This window comes from Myotis lucifugus, unplaced genomic scaffold (assembly GCF_000147115.1).
Source record: "Myotis lucifugus unplaced genomic scaffold, Myoluc2.0 scaffold_29, whole genome shotgun sequence".
In the NCBI taxonomy this organism is placed as follows: domain Eukaryota; kingdom Metazoa; phylum Chordata; class Mammalia; order Chiroptera; family Vespertilionidae; genus Myotis; species Myotis lucifugus.
The window spans coordinates 238450-252733 of record NW_005871077.1 but is presented as its reverse complement, the minus strand read 5'-3'; the positions used below and the strand labels follow the sequence as shown (position 1 = coordinate 252733).

Below are 14284 nucleotides of genomic sequence, written 5' to 3'. Positions count from 1 at the left end.
GAGATACTTCCCATAATTTTATATGTTTCAGAGAAAATGTATAAGCATGGAAATTAATTATTTCTTCAAAGTTTGAAAGAAATCCAATGAGTCTATCAAATCATGTGTTTAGGAAAGCAGATTTACTAAAACCTTAATTTTTCCTGAATTAGTGGTGATTTAAAACTTTTCTTATTATAAGTTTATAATTTAATCTATGTGGATAATAGCAACTCATTTCACCTACATATTCATAAACAGCATTTTGTAAATAATTATTAATAGTATTTCATCATAATTTTAATAATATTGCTTAATACCTATATGATTGCTTTGCTATATCTCCTTTCTCATTCCCAACTTTAACTAGTGCAAATTTTTGCTTATCTCTTTTACTATTGCTTTCAAAGAGTGACTTCTTGATTTATTTATCTATTTTTCAGCTTTCCATTTTACCTTTTTTTAAAAAAAATATTTTCAATTATCTGTACTTGAATAAGTTATTTTCCTTTCTCTGTAAATTAACATTCATAAAGCTCTAAATTACTTTCAAGTTCTGCTCTAATCATATTAGTTAGATGTTAATATGTAGTTTTAAATTTTTTTGTTATTAGCTAAATAGTCTTTTATTGCATTTTTTACTTTTTCCTACACCCAATCATTATTTACAAGACTATTTTTGTATTTCAAAATGTTTGGAGTATTTTCATTGTTGGAGTTGGAGATGCAAACAAAAATGACATTAAGTCTTTAAAAGTATATTGAGATTTTTCTCTGAATCCTCAGAGATAATGTATCTTGTACACATTTGTAGGCACTTGAAAAATCAGATTTCTGGCTAGATAAGCTGAAGGGTATATTTAACAAGCCAAATTTAAATTCCTTTATAAAGTCATATGGGTCACATATCAGCCTCCTTGATATGCTAAGAACTAAATGTAGTAATATTTGTATAGCATTTAGCATAGAGCCTAGCATATCATAACTACTCAATAAAATGACGGTGGCTGTGTGTGTAATCATAACAGTAAAGTTGAGCTGTGGTTACGTTAGTATGTGTAATAGTAACAGTAATGGCAGTCTAAGTAGTAGTTACATCCCTCCTACCTGTTGTGCTGGCTTAGCTGTACTATAGATCTGGAGAAGAATAAACTAGTAGTGTGTTCTAGGGCTGGATTTTCTTATTTATGACATAATTTGGCTGGACTAGATGCTTTCTGAAGTTATCTTCAGGACCCAAACTCTATTTCCACCAGATATAGGCTGCACATGTCCTTTATTCTGAAACACTGTGTGATCAAAGTTCTCAGGGAACTGAAGTCAAGATAGAAAATTTTACCAAACTCACTACTCCATCTGAATGTTTTGAACAAGTAGGAATTGATTCATTGTTTCTGAAATACAAGTAAAATTCCCAAAGCAATTTAAGCCAGATACTACTCCATCACAGAAGTCTTGGTACCTATGATAATTTAGCAAACAAAGAATTTAAGAGAAAACATGGAATACAGAGTATTAGCATGTCTGACTATGGAATCCAGAACATTCCTCCATTAAAATTTATTGACAAAGGCCAAAATATATTTCATCTAGGAATGTTTACCATTAAGATTAAAAATTATTATTAAGAATAAAAATTCTTATCATTGTTATTAAGAATGAAAATTTCCCATCATCTATTACGAGAATCTCTGGTAATTAAAAACAAAACAAAAACATTAAAACCTTAATATGGATAATCTATGAATAACCTATTGCAAAAACAATAAAAACCATGGCTTTATACCTGCTGAAATAAATGCCTCTGCTGCCGTTTTAATGGTTTTAAACAAGGTACAAAAAGCAGAGACTTACCCGTGCGATAGACAAAGTTGCCTTCGGTTTCCGATGACGAAGGAGACACTAATTCTTCCTCAAATTCATTGGAACTAAAAGATCCCGAATGGTTTCTTTGCCTTGTTTTTCCCATCATGGCAGCGTTTGTGGCCATGACATGTCTCAAAGAGTCGTTAAGGTAACGGTTCAATAAGCTGCTCTTGTATTTTGGGGGTGACACGTAGTCCTCATTGGTCCGTGACTCTGGCCTCACTCCTGCCTTTATGACTGAGCTCTCACTTTTAATCACAGGATGGTGAATGGGATTATTATAGCCCCCTTCGTTCATGTGGCTTCTTGGAGGGTTTTCTCCATCTAAAAGGGAAAAATATCACTACGTAGGACTTGTATGTACTTTTCCCCAGCCACCCAACTGTTATGCTTAATCATTAAAAATATATGTAAAGGAAGAATATTTAAAGTGTATAAAATTATCTTTTATATTCAAGATTACTTTTTAGGCAAAAAAAGGAGGAGTCTATGTGATCTGTCCCTATGGTATTTTAATTTTAATAATTTTCACAGAAAATGTTATTCTGACACACAATGAATTATAAACAAGAGGAAACAGCCATTGTCATTTCTAGTATTATAAAAGTGAAAAGGAACCATTATGGCACCACCATATTTTGTGGGATTGACCTTAAAAATAGCAATTGAGGTAAACTTATTACAAAGGCAAAGCCAATGAAGCAAAATAAAATATGAACAAACCTTCAGAACACGAATCATCGCTGCTTACACTAAGCCGCTCAGCATTTCCTTGAACATACTTGTTGTACAACTTTATTCTTAAAGCCCAGCTTAAATCTGGCTGTCGAACAGTATTCTTAAGTCGACGTCTTGCATTAGCAAACCAATTTGACACCTAAGAAAGTATTATTTCTCAATTAACAAAACAAAAAATTACCCATCATACAATTACTTTCCCATAAAGGACCTAAGCCTCTCTCAGTATCTCTGATCACTAAATATCCTCAGGGTGTTGCAGTATTAGACACTTCTTCCACTCACTCATTCATGCACTCAACAAATATGCTGAGTGCTAACTACAGAGATTGAGCACTAATTGTATTCTGGGAATTTAAAAAATGCAGATGCCTTGCCATCAAATTTTCAGTCTAATCAAAGAGGTAGAAGAGTATACAAATAAGTCTAATTATAGGAAAGAATGGGAAGAATAGCTTAAGATGCATTAAAATAAAATGATACAGGCTCTGGTTGGTGTTGCTAAATGGTTAGAGCGTTGCCAGCTACACCAAAGTGTCTCCAGTTTGATTCCCATCAAGGGCACATAACTGGATTGTAGGTCCCATCCCTGGCCCTGGTAGGTGCAAGTGCAGGAGGCAACCAATCAATGTGTCTCTTTTACATTAATCTCTCTCCCCCTAGCTCCCTCCTTCCTTCCCTCCCTCAACTCTCTCTAAAACCAGAAAAAAATATCCTCAGGTGAGGATTAACAAGAAAATAAAAATTAAAAATAAAATAAAACAACACAGGATTCCAAAGGAAAGAGGGGATACATGTGACTCAAGACTTCATGAGAAATTTAAGGTAGGCTTTGAAGGAAAATGTCAGGTATAATGGGTAGGTAAGTGTGTTCCCAATAAAGAGGACATTGGAACAAAGATAAGTCAAATTGCAGAAAGAGTGTGGTAAGAAGAGAGAGAGTTAAAGATGACTTTGAATCATCAAATCTGTGTAACCAAGAGGAGGATAGTACCATTTTGAGAAAGAAAGTAGAACTGTTTAAAGACAGAATGATATGTTTGTTTCGGGGCATGTTTAGTTGAAGGCAACAGAAGAGTATACAGGTGAGATGCGCAGCAAGAAAATATAATGGTACCTGACACTTAAGGGAGAGGAAGAGCAGATTTGGATCAAATGTGCAGAAGTGATAGCTGAAATTGTGAGAGTAAAAAGAATGAAAAGATGGTCAAGGACCAATGGAAACCTCCAGTGATTAAGGATGTTTATGATAATAAAAGCATAATATGCTAATTAGACCAGACATCCTTCTGGACGAAGCCAGGGCTGCGAGAGAAGTGGGGGTCCCAGGTGCCAGAGGGAAGCCGGTGCCCGCAGCCGAGGGAAGGAAGGCCTACTCTTGCATGAATTTTGTGCATTGGGCCTCTAGTAGGAATATAAAAGAGGAACTGGCAAAACAGCCAGAGATAGAGACAAGTAACACCCAGCTTTAAGCTAAAAGTCAAATGCTCTCAAAGAAAAAAAACACTACAAAACAAAGTACAGTTACTTCCATTGCTTTTTTTTATAGGATGCTACTGAATTTCTAGAGGCTACAATGGTACTTGAGGTTTCTTTTAAAACATCAGGTTATCATCAGAATACATTTATGAAAAACCTGAGGGACTGATATTTACCCTTAAAGAATGAAATGTGGAAAGAGAAATACATCTTTCTGTCAATTTGTTCCAGACCACGGCCCCACATTACCAACATAGTTTGTGTGGCAATGATTGCACTGAAAGCTCTTTTTCTCCTTATTTTAGATTTATAATATAAATAACACCATTTTTGCATATTTCTCAAGCCCTAATTGTTGAGAGTAGACCTGTGGTAATTCCTACTTAAAAAAAACAACAACAAAGCTGCAATTTTTTTCTCTCTCTTTGTTTCCATGGGTAGAACATGGTAGTTTCCCCCATTTACTTATATACGTATCTGCATAAAATACATCATATGTTTTATATAAATTCAATATTACTGCCTTGTGTCTTAAACAATTGTTCTCTTAAACTTACATGTAATAAGGTAACATCTCACCATGGCATTTCAGATGTCTTAGTCTTCATCAACCCTTCTTCCTCCCAAGCTACGCTATTATTACTACAATTCAATCTGACTTCAAATTCTCAGTCTTTCCCAACCTCTATAGACAGACAACTTCTGGGACTGCTCATTCAATAAACATGTATCAAGATGCTCTTGTGCTTTAGCCATGGTATTAAGTGCTAGGAATGGATAAATTGTGTCCCATGCACACACAGAAGGACCAGCAGTGAAAAACTATCTATGATTAACTGTGATACACAGGTTATTGCTACGGAAGCACAAAATGCCTGGTCCATTTCTTCACTACATTTCTCAAATCTCTTTCTATTGTCCAAATCATAACCAATGTGTTTGTCCCCGTCCTCCTTACTACTGACTAGGAATTTTAGAACATTCTTTTCCTGAACTTCCATTCTGTCCAATTGAATAGATCTTAACAACCACTTTCAAATTTGTGTTGATGCACCATTATGATTTAATTACTTAACTTCTTTAAATACTCATGAATGTCCCATTATCCTGTCACTGTGGTATAATGGAAAAAGACCTGGTATCTTGTCCTGTATTTGCCAAAAACATGCTGTGTGAGTTGAAATAAGTCACCCACTTTTCTGAACTTCAAACCCTTCATCTGTAAAATGCATTAGATGATTCCTAACATCTTTGTCAACTCTCAGAACTAAGATCTTGGAATATAGCCCACCCTGTCATACAACAGTGTTAATTCCCTTCATAGTTGCAACTAACCTACCCTCTGCTCTCAACCACTTCTCTCTCTAGCAATCAGATATGTGTGTTTATGTCCTTCTCTGCGCCTCTCATACACTGAGGACACAATGCAGCTTCCCCTAGGCCTAAGGCACATATCTAGTAGAATCCAAGTCCAAAACTTTTTGTTGTTTTCTTTACTAAATATCATATAATTCAGACAAACCTTAATTCTTAACTAACCTTAATTGTAACACAACCACCACACAGTACAGTGTAAAATCCAGTTCTTATAAAACTACTCATTTTTATTAAAATGCAATGGCCTAATTTCAAAAAAATTAATATACTATAATTTTAAAATCTAAAAATGGGGACCTTTCAATGCCATGGTGGAATTAACCAGCTTTTCATACATAGGGGTCATGTCCTTTTTTATGTTTTATATACCCATAGCATATTAATTATATATTAGATTTTCTAGAAAGATTTGCTGATATCTAATAAAGGCTGTTTCTAAATTAATTTTATAAGTTTGATGAACACTCAATCTGCTAATATATTTACTCTGACAGTATTTTATTACCAGAAATTTATAGTAGAGCCAAAGGACTGGATACAGTGAGACTTTAATATCTACTTACATTAAGTTGTGCAACAGCAGACAAATAAATGGTTAACAAATCTGCATAAATATTATTTTGCAATTTTTTTCTGATGAATTAATACAAGCCCTATCTGTTTCACTGAAGGTAAAAATAGCAGTTCAAGTTTTCTCCCTTTCACTTACAATATGTTGATTTGGATTATTATTCAAATTCTCTTTTACATGAAACAGCCTCCTTACCTGTATTTTAATGTCAAATTCAGAGCTTTAAAAACACTATTTTACAGTAAATGCACAGAGAACCACATATCTAGATGCTGGAAGAGAAAACGAAGTAATTTTCATCCTACTCTAACTGAGGTGTTTATGTTCATCATATTGACTGAGCAAGCATTACAGTAAGCCCAAAGGGATATGCTGGCATCTGCCCACTTGTGAACATAAAGAATTAATAAACTTATTCTGGGTTATTCAACTGAAATATTGAGCACCTCATTTCCACACCACGTTGTATGATACTTGGAATAATGTAGAAGGACCTTTCTGAGACTTTGTTGAATAATTAGCAGTTGCTATAATCCTTGCAGTTCATAACTACATGGCTCAGCAGAGGCACTCATACCAAGCTAAAGTAGAGCTATGTCAATATAGGAGGCAAAATTTTGCAACATAGTTTTAACCACATATTGTATGGGCATATCCTAGAAATTTGAAAGTTCTACTATAAGAGGAGGAAGCATTAACATCCAATTGTTAAACTGTAATCTCAAACTCCTCTTGCCCTGCACCCTGTATTATGATCATGAAAGAAGCCATCCCAAGGAGACATTCCACTCCTATAATCCAGAAAAAAAAGTATTTTAAAATATACACACATAAACTATGGAAAATGTTAAAACCAGATACAGCCTCCATCTGCCTTTTTAGAAACTCTCTAAAAGCAATTATTCTTTGGTAAGATCCATTTCTTACAATAATACAAAACCTTAATTGTATACCAGTTTACATTATTCCACAATATAGCTGTTTATATTTCGAGAGTGCAGAGTATATTTTTATATTTCAATAATGGTCAGCCATAGGAACCATGTACAATGGAAAATTTGGTTGACTAGAGTCAAAACACACACAACCTCTCTGTTAATTTTATAAAAATGCTTATATCTCATTAGGAAGTAAGATGCAAGATTAATAATGTAAATGAGAGTCAAACATAGTTATAGCACATTAAGACAAGTTGCCAAGTCTAGTAGTGAAAGTTTTGTAAATAATTCTTTCTGCTTCATTTTCAGGGGTAAATAAAATAGGTGTCTATTCATATCCTCAGAGATTCTATTTATCAGAAAAAGTACCTTTTTTGTGGCCCTAAAGATATTCTCTCCACTACAGTTTCAACTTTTTGTTTCTGGGCTTAATGGAGATTGCTGACCAGGTTTTATACCCCTCTTTATTAATTTAAGAGTAACAAAGTAAGTCAAAAATACTTCTTATGAAAAGTTTGACACACAACCAAAAGGAAAATGTTAAGTGTAAAAGAAATTATCAAAATATAAGATAGTCTTGTTGTTAAGGAATAAAAGTTATGCCAACAGCTTATTAATATAAATCATGAAAAACAGAGATAGGTGTTGCAATAAACAAGAAATAGGAGTTTGAAACCAGAAATAAGAAGAATGTTCCATATGTATCTGTAGACATAAAAATAGGACACATTTCCAGATATATCGAAAATAGCAAAATTGGCTATACGCTTACTTGTTCTGTTGAACCATCATATAGCGTTAAAGGTAGAGAGCTGCCCTCTGTGTATTCTCTACAATTGAATGAATTTTAAAACTATTTTAATTAGATTTCAAGACATTCTTTAGCTTTCAAAAACATGTTTTGGAAATCTAGATGGTGATTATAGTGGTATTCCCCCATTAGAATCTATTCACTCTTTAAAAATGTAGAGCTGGTTTACTATACGGAAAGTACTGTGCTGGGGTGGGACGGGGGTATGAAAATGAATAAGACATGATCACTCTTCTCAAGAAGCCTGACTCCACAGGAGAAACTTATTCAGTGGGAGAACCTGACTCATTAAATCAGGGTCTAATTTGCAGGGATCAAAAGCTTTATTCAGATCATGGCTTTGTATTTTTTCACCCAGAAGTGTAAAGTATTTACATAATTTATTTGGTTTCCATAGTGTTAGAATTTGATTTGGCTCTTAATATATGCTTGATTTTTACAAACCTCTCATATATATAAAGATATAGGTAGGTAGTAGATATGTGTGTATTCATATATTTTTTTTCTTACATAGATATCCCTTATGCCTAATTGAAAGTAAATGAAATAAAATTGGATTATATATAAGGTCCCTTGATTATAGTATAGATTTTTATTTATTTATTTATTTTAAAGTTCCAGAAACCAACTTCACATACTATAAATTAAAATTTATTAAACAAATATCACTTATTGCTACAAATATATTTGCCCTATTTAAAATTACATAATTTTGTGCATTTTTATTTTCTGAGGACTAGTGTAAGAGAAAGAAACTGTAGTAAGAAAAGTTTTCATTACATGAATGAAAACTCCATGTAAATTAGAAAAATGCAATAGCCTTACCAAGACCTTATGGCAAAAAGAATTATTATTTGTATTTGCAGTATCATTACAGATAGGAAGTGATTTGATTCTGTATTAAAGTGAAAACTACTTATATTGCATCTTATTAAACTACTGCACATGAAAATGTAAATGTCTGCTAATGGCAAAGGTCACTTTTTATAATTAAAAAATGTTCTAAATATGTCATAAGGGGTTTTTGCTTTTATATAAAAGAATGGTAAGCATTAAATGTGGAACTATATAATGAATCAAAATAATCTAGTATTTTATTGCTAACACCATTGTGAAATATTCAAATAGCTTTATAAATTAATGTATTTTCAAAATAAATAGCATACCTGCTTAAACTGAAATTTGACTATATGCATTTATTTTCAAAAGTCAAATTTTTCTGAGTGGAATAATTTATTTAGAAACTACTTTTGTAAATCACTGAAAGTTACATAGCTTTATGTTAAACAGATATTAAGCCAAGAACACTAAATTAATTTTCCCCTCCAGTGCTGCAGCAAATCACTATTACTACTATTGCTTGTCAATATGAAGCAAAACAGATGTTTTCCTCTATAATAGTATTCTGAAAATAACCAGACAAATGCATATTATAGTTTTAATATGCTTGAACACAAGTCAACTTTCGTACTTTGTCAAATTTTCCAGTAATTCCTAAATGATGATCTTGATTACTCTGGAAAGCAATTTCCATTTTTATCTAATAGTTAAATATTGTTTCTTTGTTTTTTTATTTGGGGATTTTCCCTTAACATATAGCTAATGGGATGACCATATTTCACAGCAGTGATGTAGTGCTACTACAATGTATGAAACTTCTCAGCTCATTTAGCATCTCCTACTCTTTTAGATACTTGTGTTCTGTTTGCATTTATAAAAGTTCCTATCACCCTATTTATTAGAGAAAACTGTGGTGTGATGGAAAGAGCATTTGATCTGGAATTGCATCATTTCCAGGCCTAAATCTATCCTTACTAACACAGAACCTCTATATGCCTTGGTTACATCATCTGTAAAATACTGACAATAACTTCCATATCTCACCATGATTTTGTGAATATCAAGTAAGATTTGTAGGAAAATAAGCAAATCAAATGTATGGTAGTGTTGTTCACTAGAGGAAATAAACTTGTACCATTTCTACACTTGACGAGTATCCCAACTATATGAAATCTGCCTCCTCTTAACCCCAGTAGAAAGGTGCCATCAGGGAAATTGGTGGATTCTAGCCAATACCCAGGATGCTTCTACTTAAACAAAAAAGCAATCCAAACCCATTTCTTGCCCTTTCAACCCACCTCCTAGATCTGTCAGTAATGCTAATTTTGAAGGTTATCCTGTACTTGGTTCTCAAAGTGTGGCCCAGCGCCAGCACCTTTAGCATCACCCCAAGAGCTAGTTAGAAATGCATATCACGGGCCCACCGCTACTGAATCAGAAGCTCTGGTTTGAGTTTTCACAAGTCCTCCAGGCGATTCTGATGCAGGCTCCAGTCTGAAAATCACTGCGAGCAGTCCATCTGAATCCAGCTATATAGGGTCCGTGAGTCCAGATTCCCAGACAACTTCCCATAACTTTTCAGTTGACTTGTCACTGTCCTCCCTAACAGAACACCACGCGATCCCTCCTCGAACGAGCATTAACACTGAACTGATAGGATTGAGAGGAGACCCAGAAACTCTTCCCAGAACACAGCTCTGCCCCTGGGCCAACCCCATCATCATCCTCAGCAGCAAAGTAACTCGCTGGCCTTTCTCTGCTCTGTCCTTCTGCGGGGCGAAGCGCCAGGTGGAGAGCCGCACAAACAGGACGCGTGCCTGCTCCTCCCCCCTCGCCAGGAGAAGGGTCAGGTGGGCCCGGTTACCTGCACCAGGGTCATCTGCGAGCCCAGCGCCAAGAGGATCTTCTCGGTCTTGGTGGGGTACGGATTGTCACGGTGCTTGTAAAGCCACTGCTTGAGGGGCCGTGCCATGTCCTGCAGAGCCTGTCGCTTGTGCCTCACCTTCCCGCCGTTCTGCCGGGCCCTGGGACACCGGGAGAGGAGAAGGCCCTAGTGAGCGGCGCTCTCGGTGTTGGCCGCCAGGATCCCTCAGGCGGGGAAGGATTTCAACGGTTGCCGAGGTCCCCTGCCCGATCCCCCTCCTCCCTCCTCCTCCCCCTCTTCCCCCACCCCCGCCCGCCCCGCAGGGCACCCCCAGGCACCCAGCCCAGCCTTGGTAACCCGCCCCGCGCGTCCCGAGGTTGAGGCGAGAGAGCCACACAATTTCTGGGTGCTAATATCCTTTCCTTGGTATGTATGTCTCTTTGAAGTGGCCTGTTTGTCGCACAGGGGTCATGTGGCAGTGAAGGACCCCAGGTTTGTCTTAAAAAGGGGGACATCTTGAAGCCAGTAACCCAAGTTAGAGGTTTAGGTGACGATGGCTAAGTGACCTGAAGAAAAATGTTATTCAAGTTACAGATCTGTGCGGCAAGGCGGTGTCACCCTTCCCTAGCCCGCCTGCACTGCGCCCTCCTCTAGCGGTTCTGGCCTGGTGGGCTGCGTGGAGGGTGCTGCAGGCTCTTTAAAGTTAACGCACGCCTGCCGCTCAGGGCTTCCAGTCGCCTGTAGTCAAAGGAACGGTCGCCCACTGGACGGCGGGAATAAAGCAAGGGATGACCGCCGTCCTGCTGTCCTGATTCCCTTCGAGCTCTCTCCAGAGTCTTTGGATCCTCTGGGGAAAAGGAGAAACTTTCCCAAGGAAGGGTACGAAGAAAACACTATAGGGCTCTTTCCCTATATAAGGAGAGTTACCAAGTTTGGAAAGCTCTGTTCCACGAAGGAAAAGAAAAAAAAAAAACACAAAACCTCTTGAAAAGCATATTCCTAGGAGAAAGACTAGCAGCCTGGAGCCGGCCTTGGGCGTTGCGTTCCCAGGAGGCTCCGGGAGGTGTCGCCGCGCCAACGCCCGCGCGCCCGGCGACTCCAGGAGGCTCCGGTGCTAGTGCCGCAGCCTCTGGGGCTTTTGCCTCTTCAAACACTTTGAAATGCAATTCCACCCGAAAGGACTGGTAGTAACGTTTTGAGGAAACCTAATCTCTATTAACTAACCAGCAGCGCCGCAGAACAAGCAGCTGATGCAATCTTCCAGGTGGAGACGGCCGGGATGGCCGCCCCCTCTCCCTCTGCCTCACCCCGCGCTCCGGTAGCCTCTCGGAGGAGGCCGGGCTAGGGACGGCTGTCCACAGGTCTGCAGCCTGAGCTGCTGGGGTCACCTCCTTACCCTGCTAAACCGAAACCCGGCAACGCAAGCTCCCGGCCTCCCCCTCCCGGCTGGCAGCGGGCCCAGCCGCGTGCGATTAGGGCGCCCAGGGCAAAGCCGACCTTCCCAACTCCCTGGCAGAGGCTAGGCGAGCCGCGAGGCTGTGGCGAAGCCTTGTTTGACAGAACGGAGGAAGCCCACGAGGCCGGCCTGACCTGGAAAGCCCCAACAGCTTGGCCCTCCCTGTTCCTACTCTTCCTGCTCAATCCTTTATATTTGGCTCTCAGTCGCGCGTCTGCACCCGAGGTTCGGAGAGGGACTGGGGTCACCCACTATCCTGAGGTCCAAGTATGGGAGGATTGCGGGGCCAGTTACAGGTGTCCTCAGTTTCCAATAAGCCTCTTTTGAGCTGTCCTCACCAATCGATTACCCGATATTTTCAGAAACTACTACCTTGAAATGAGAATGCGAAAAACCAGGAGGCAGAGACCTGCCCTCCTAGGATACTCCAAGCTGCTAACCCTCTCGCTCTGGTTGCCACTCGCACGCCTCCTCCGCTCACGGCCCCCACCCCTCTGGGCTGCGGGTGGCCCGGGGCCCAGGGAGGATGCGCCTACCCGGTCCTCCGGTGTCTCAGGCCGAGGTTGTCTTTGAGGGGCGGGCAGTCCGGAATGCCCACGTCGGGGCGGGCGTGGGGACTGTCCAGGACGCCGCCATAGGGGCGCCCGCCCCGCTCCCGCTCCGGAGCGCTGCGGTCCTCAAAAAGCACGGCGCCGTTGAGCTTATCGAAGACGATGGTGTTCATGGTGCGGGCGGGCAGGGGCGCCCCGCGCGGCCACAGCGCCTAGGAGCCGGGCCACCGGGAGCTCCTCAGGGCTCGGGTTCTAGGAGATGAAAGTGCAGCAGGTTACTCGCTGAGAGCGCTCACACCCTGAGCGACCCGAGCCCCAAATGGAGCCAAGGCGAGCGGCTGCGGAGTTCGTGGCAGGGGCTACACCGCCGCATCCGAGCTAGGGATTCCGCACCTCTCGGTACCTGGCTAACCCGTCCCCTTCGCCCCCGCACACTCCGGGGACAAGTCCCTGCCCTCGTCCTTGACCGGGCGATGGAGCTCTCAACGCGCTTCAACCAGGAGTGTGTACCCGCGGCGGCAAAGGAAAGTTAACTCCTGAACGAGCCTTTCTGCCTCGGTTTTAATCTGGAAGAAGCACACTCCGGAGAGCGGAGGGCATCTGCGCGGGGCCTCGCGGGGCCTTCCGTCACAGCGGAAGACTAACGCCTCTCGGAGGTTCCACTCGGGTCGTAAAGAGGGGTTGGGAGGGAGAGAAATTGGGTAGAACTTGAACGACTGCGTGCGCAAGCCCCAGTTAATGAGTCTCAGGCCGTAACGGGATTTCGGGAATTTTCATATTCTCTAGATCTGGGATGGTTTGGCTGAACCTCCTGCGTCCGTCCCTGGGGTGGGGGGTGAGGGCTGGGAAAGTTAGCAGACTCAGAGCTAGAAAGTTAAGTGGTGTCAGGGACAAATGCACCACATACTCCCCTCCCCCCAGACCTTCCTCTCGCTCCAGGATGTGCAGGGTGGGGACAGTTCAGAGCGCAGGAGCCCGTGGCCCGGGGAGTCCCAGCCCCCCAGGGCCCACTGTCAGTGTGGTCCTCTCCCACAGTGCGGTGAGACCCTGGAGCTCCGAGCCCTTCCACAGCCGCCCCTTTCCGGGGTTTCAAGGAACCGCTTCAGAGGCTGCGAGGTGTTTGGAGAGGAAGGAGGAATCGCGGCCCTTGCACCGTCGGACAAAACCTCCAGCTCAACTTCCCGGGTCCGGCGGCGGGAAGCTTCTGCCAGCGCCAGCGTTCTCAGGGGCAAGTCCGCGCTGCCGTGGCTCAGCCGAGCGCCTGTCCCGAGAAGCCCAGCGGCCCCGGCCCGCCCCACTTCCCTGCTTCCCGCCACGGAACAGTTCTCTTTCCTTTTGCTGCCGGCGCCCCTCTCCCCGCCCCGCCGCGGCGTGGGCTGCGGGCCCCCTCCCCCCCCCCCCCCCAGCCATGCACCGATCCTGTGCCTCGCCGAATGTCCACATTCTCCACAGAAGCGGCAACACGCGACCTGTGGGACCGGGACCACGGCGATTAAACGAAGGCTCGCGTCGTGGGGAGGTGAAGTCGGACCTCTGCTGGCAGTCCCGCGTCCCTTAAGACTGAGTCCTCCCGCACAGACAGGTAGGTGTCTGGGGTTTGGACACCAGGCGAGAAGTGTGCAAGCAAATTTCCGTGCTCGCAGCCCCGGTTCCGAGGTCAGGACTTAAATCTGTGCGCTCCATGCTTTGCGTTTACGCTGTTTCATTTGTAAAATACAGCCTTTCCCAGCCGCAGGGTCTTCCCCCACCCGGCCCTGTCCTCCTATTTGTAGGCGTGTTTTGCCCAGCGCATCCGCCCGAGGTTTGGCACCACC

At 41.6% G+C, this 14284-nt stretch overlaps 1 protein-coding gene across 1 annotated transcript in view; it reads right to left on the bottom strand.

Moving 5' to 3' along the window:
• MKX (mohawk homeobox) overlaps window positions 1-12883 on the bottom strand; it is a 74295-nt gene extending 61412 nt beyond the window's left edge. The window contains exons 1-4 of the mRNA XM_006086632.3: window positions 12456-12883; window positions 10464-10623; window positions 2569-2722; window positions 1834-2169 (exon numbers count right to left, since the gene is read on the bottom strand). Coding sequence (XP_006086694.1) covers window positions 1834-2169; window positions 2569-2722; window positions 10464-10623; window positions 12456-12643 — 838 coding nt within the window. The 5' untranslated portion in view covers window positions 12644-12883. The remainder of the gene's footprint in view (window positions 1-1833; window positions 2170-2568; window positions 2723-10463; window positions 10624-12455) is intronic.
• Between the last annotated feature and the right edge of the window lie 1401 nt (window positions 12884-14284).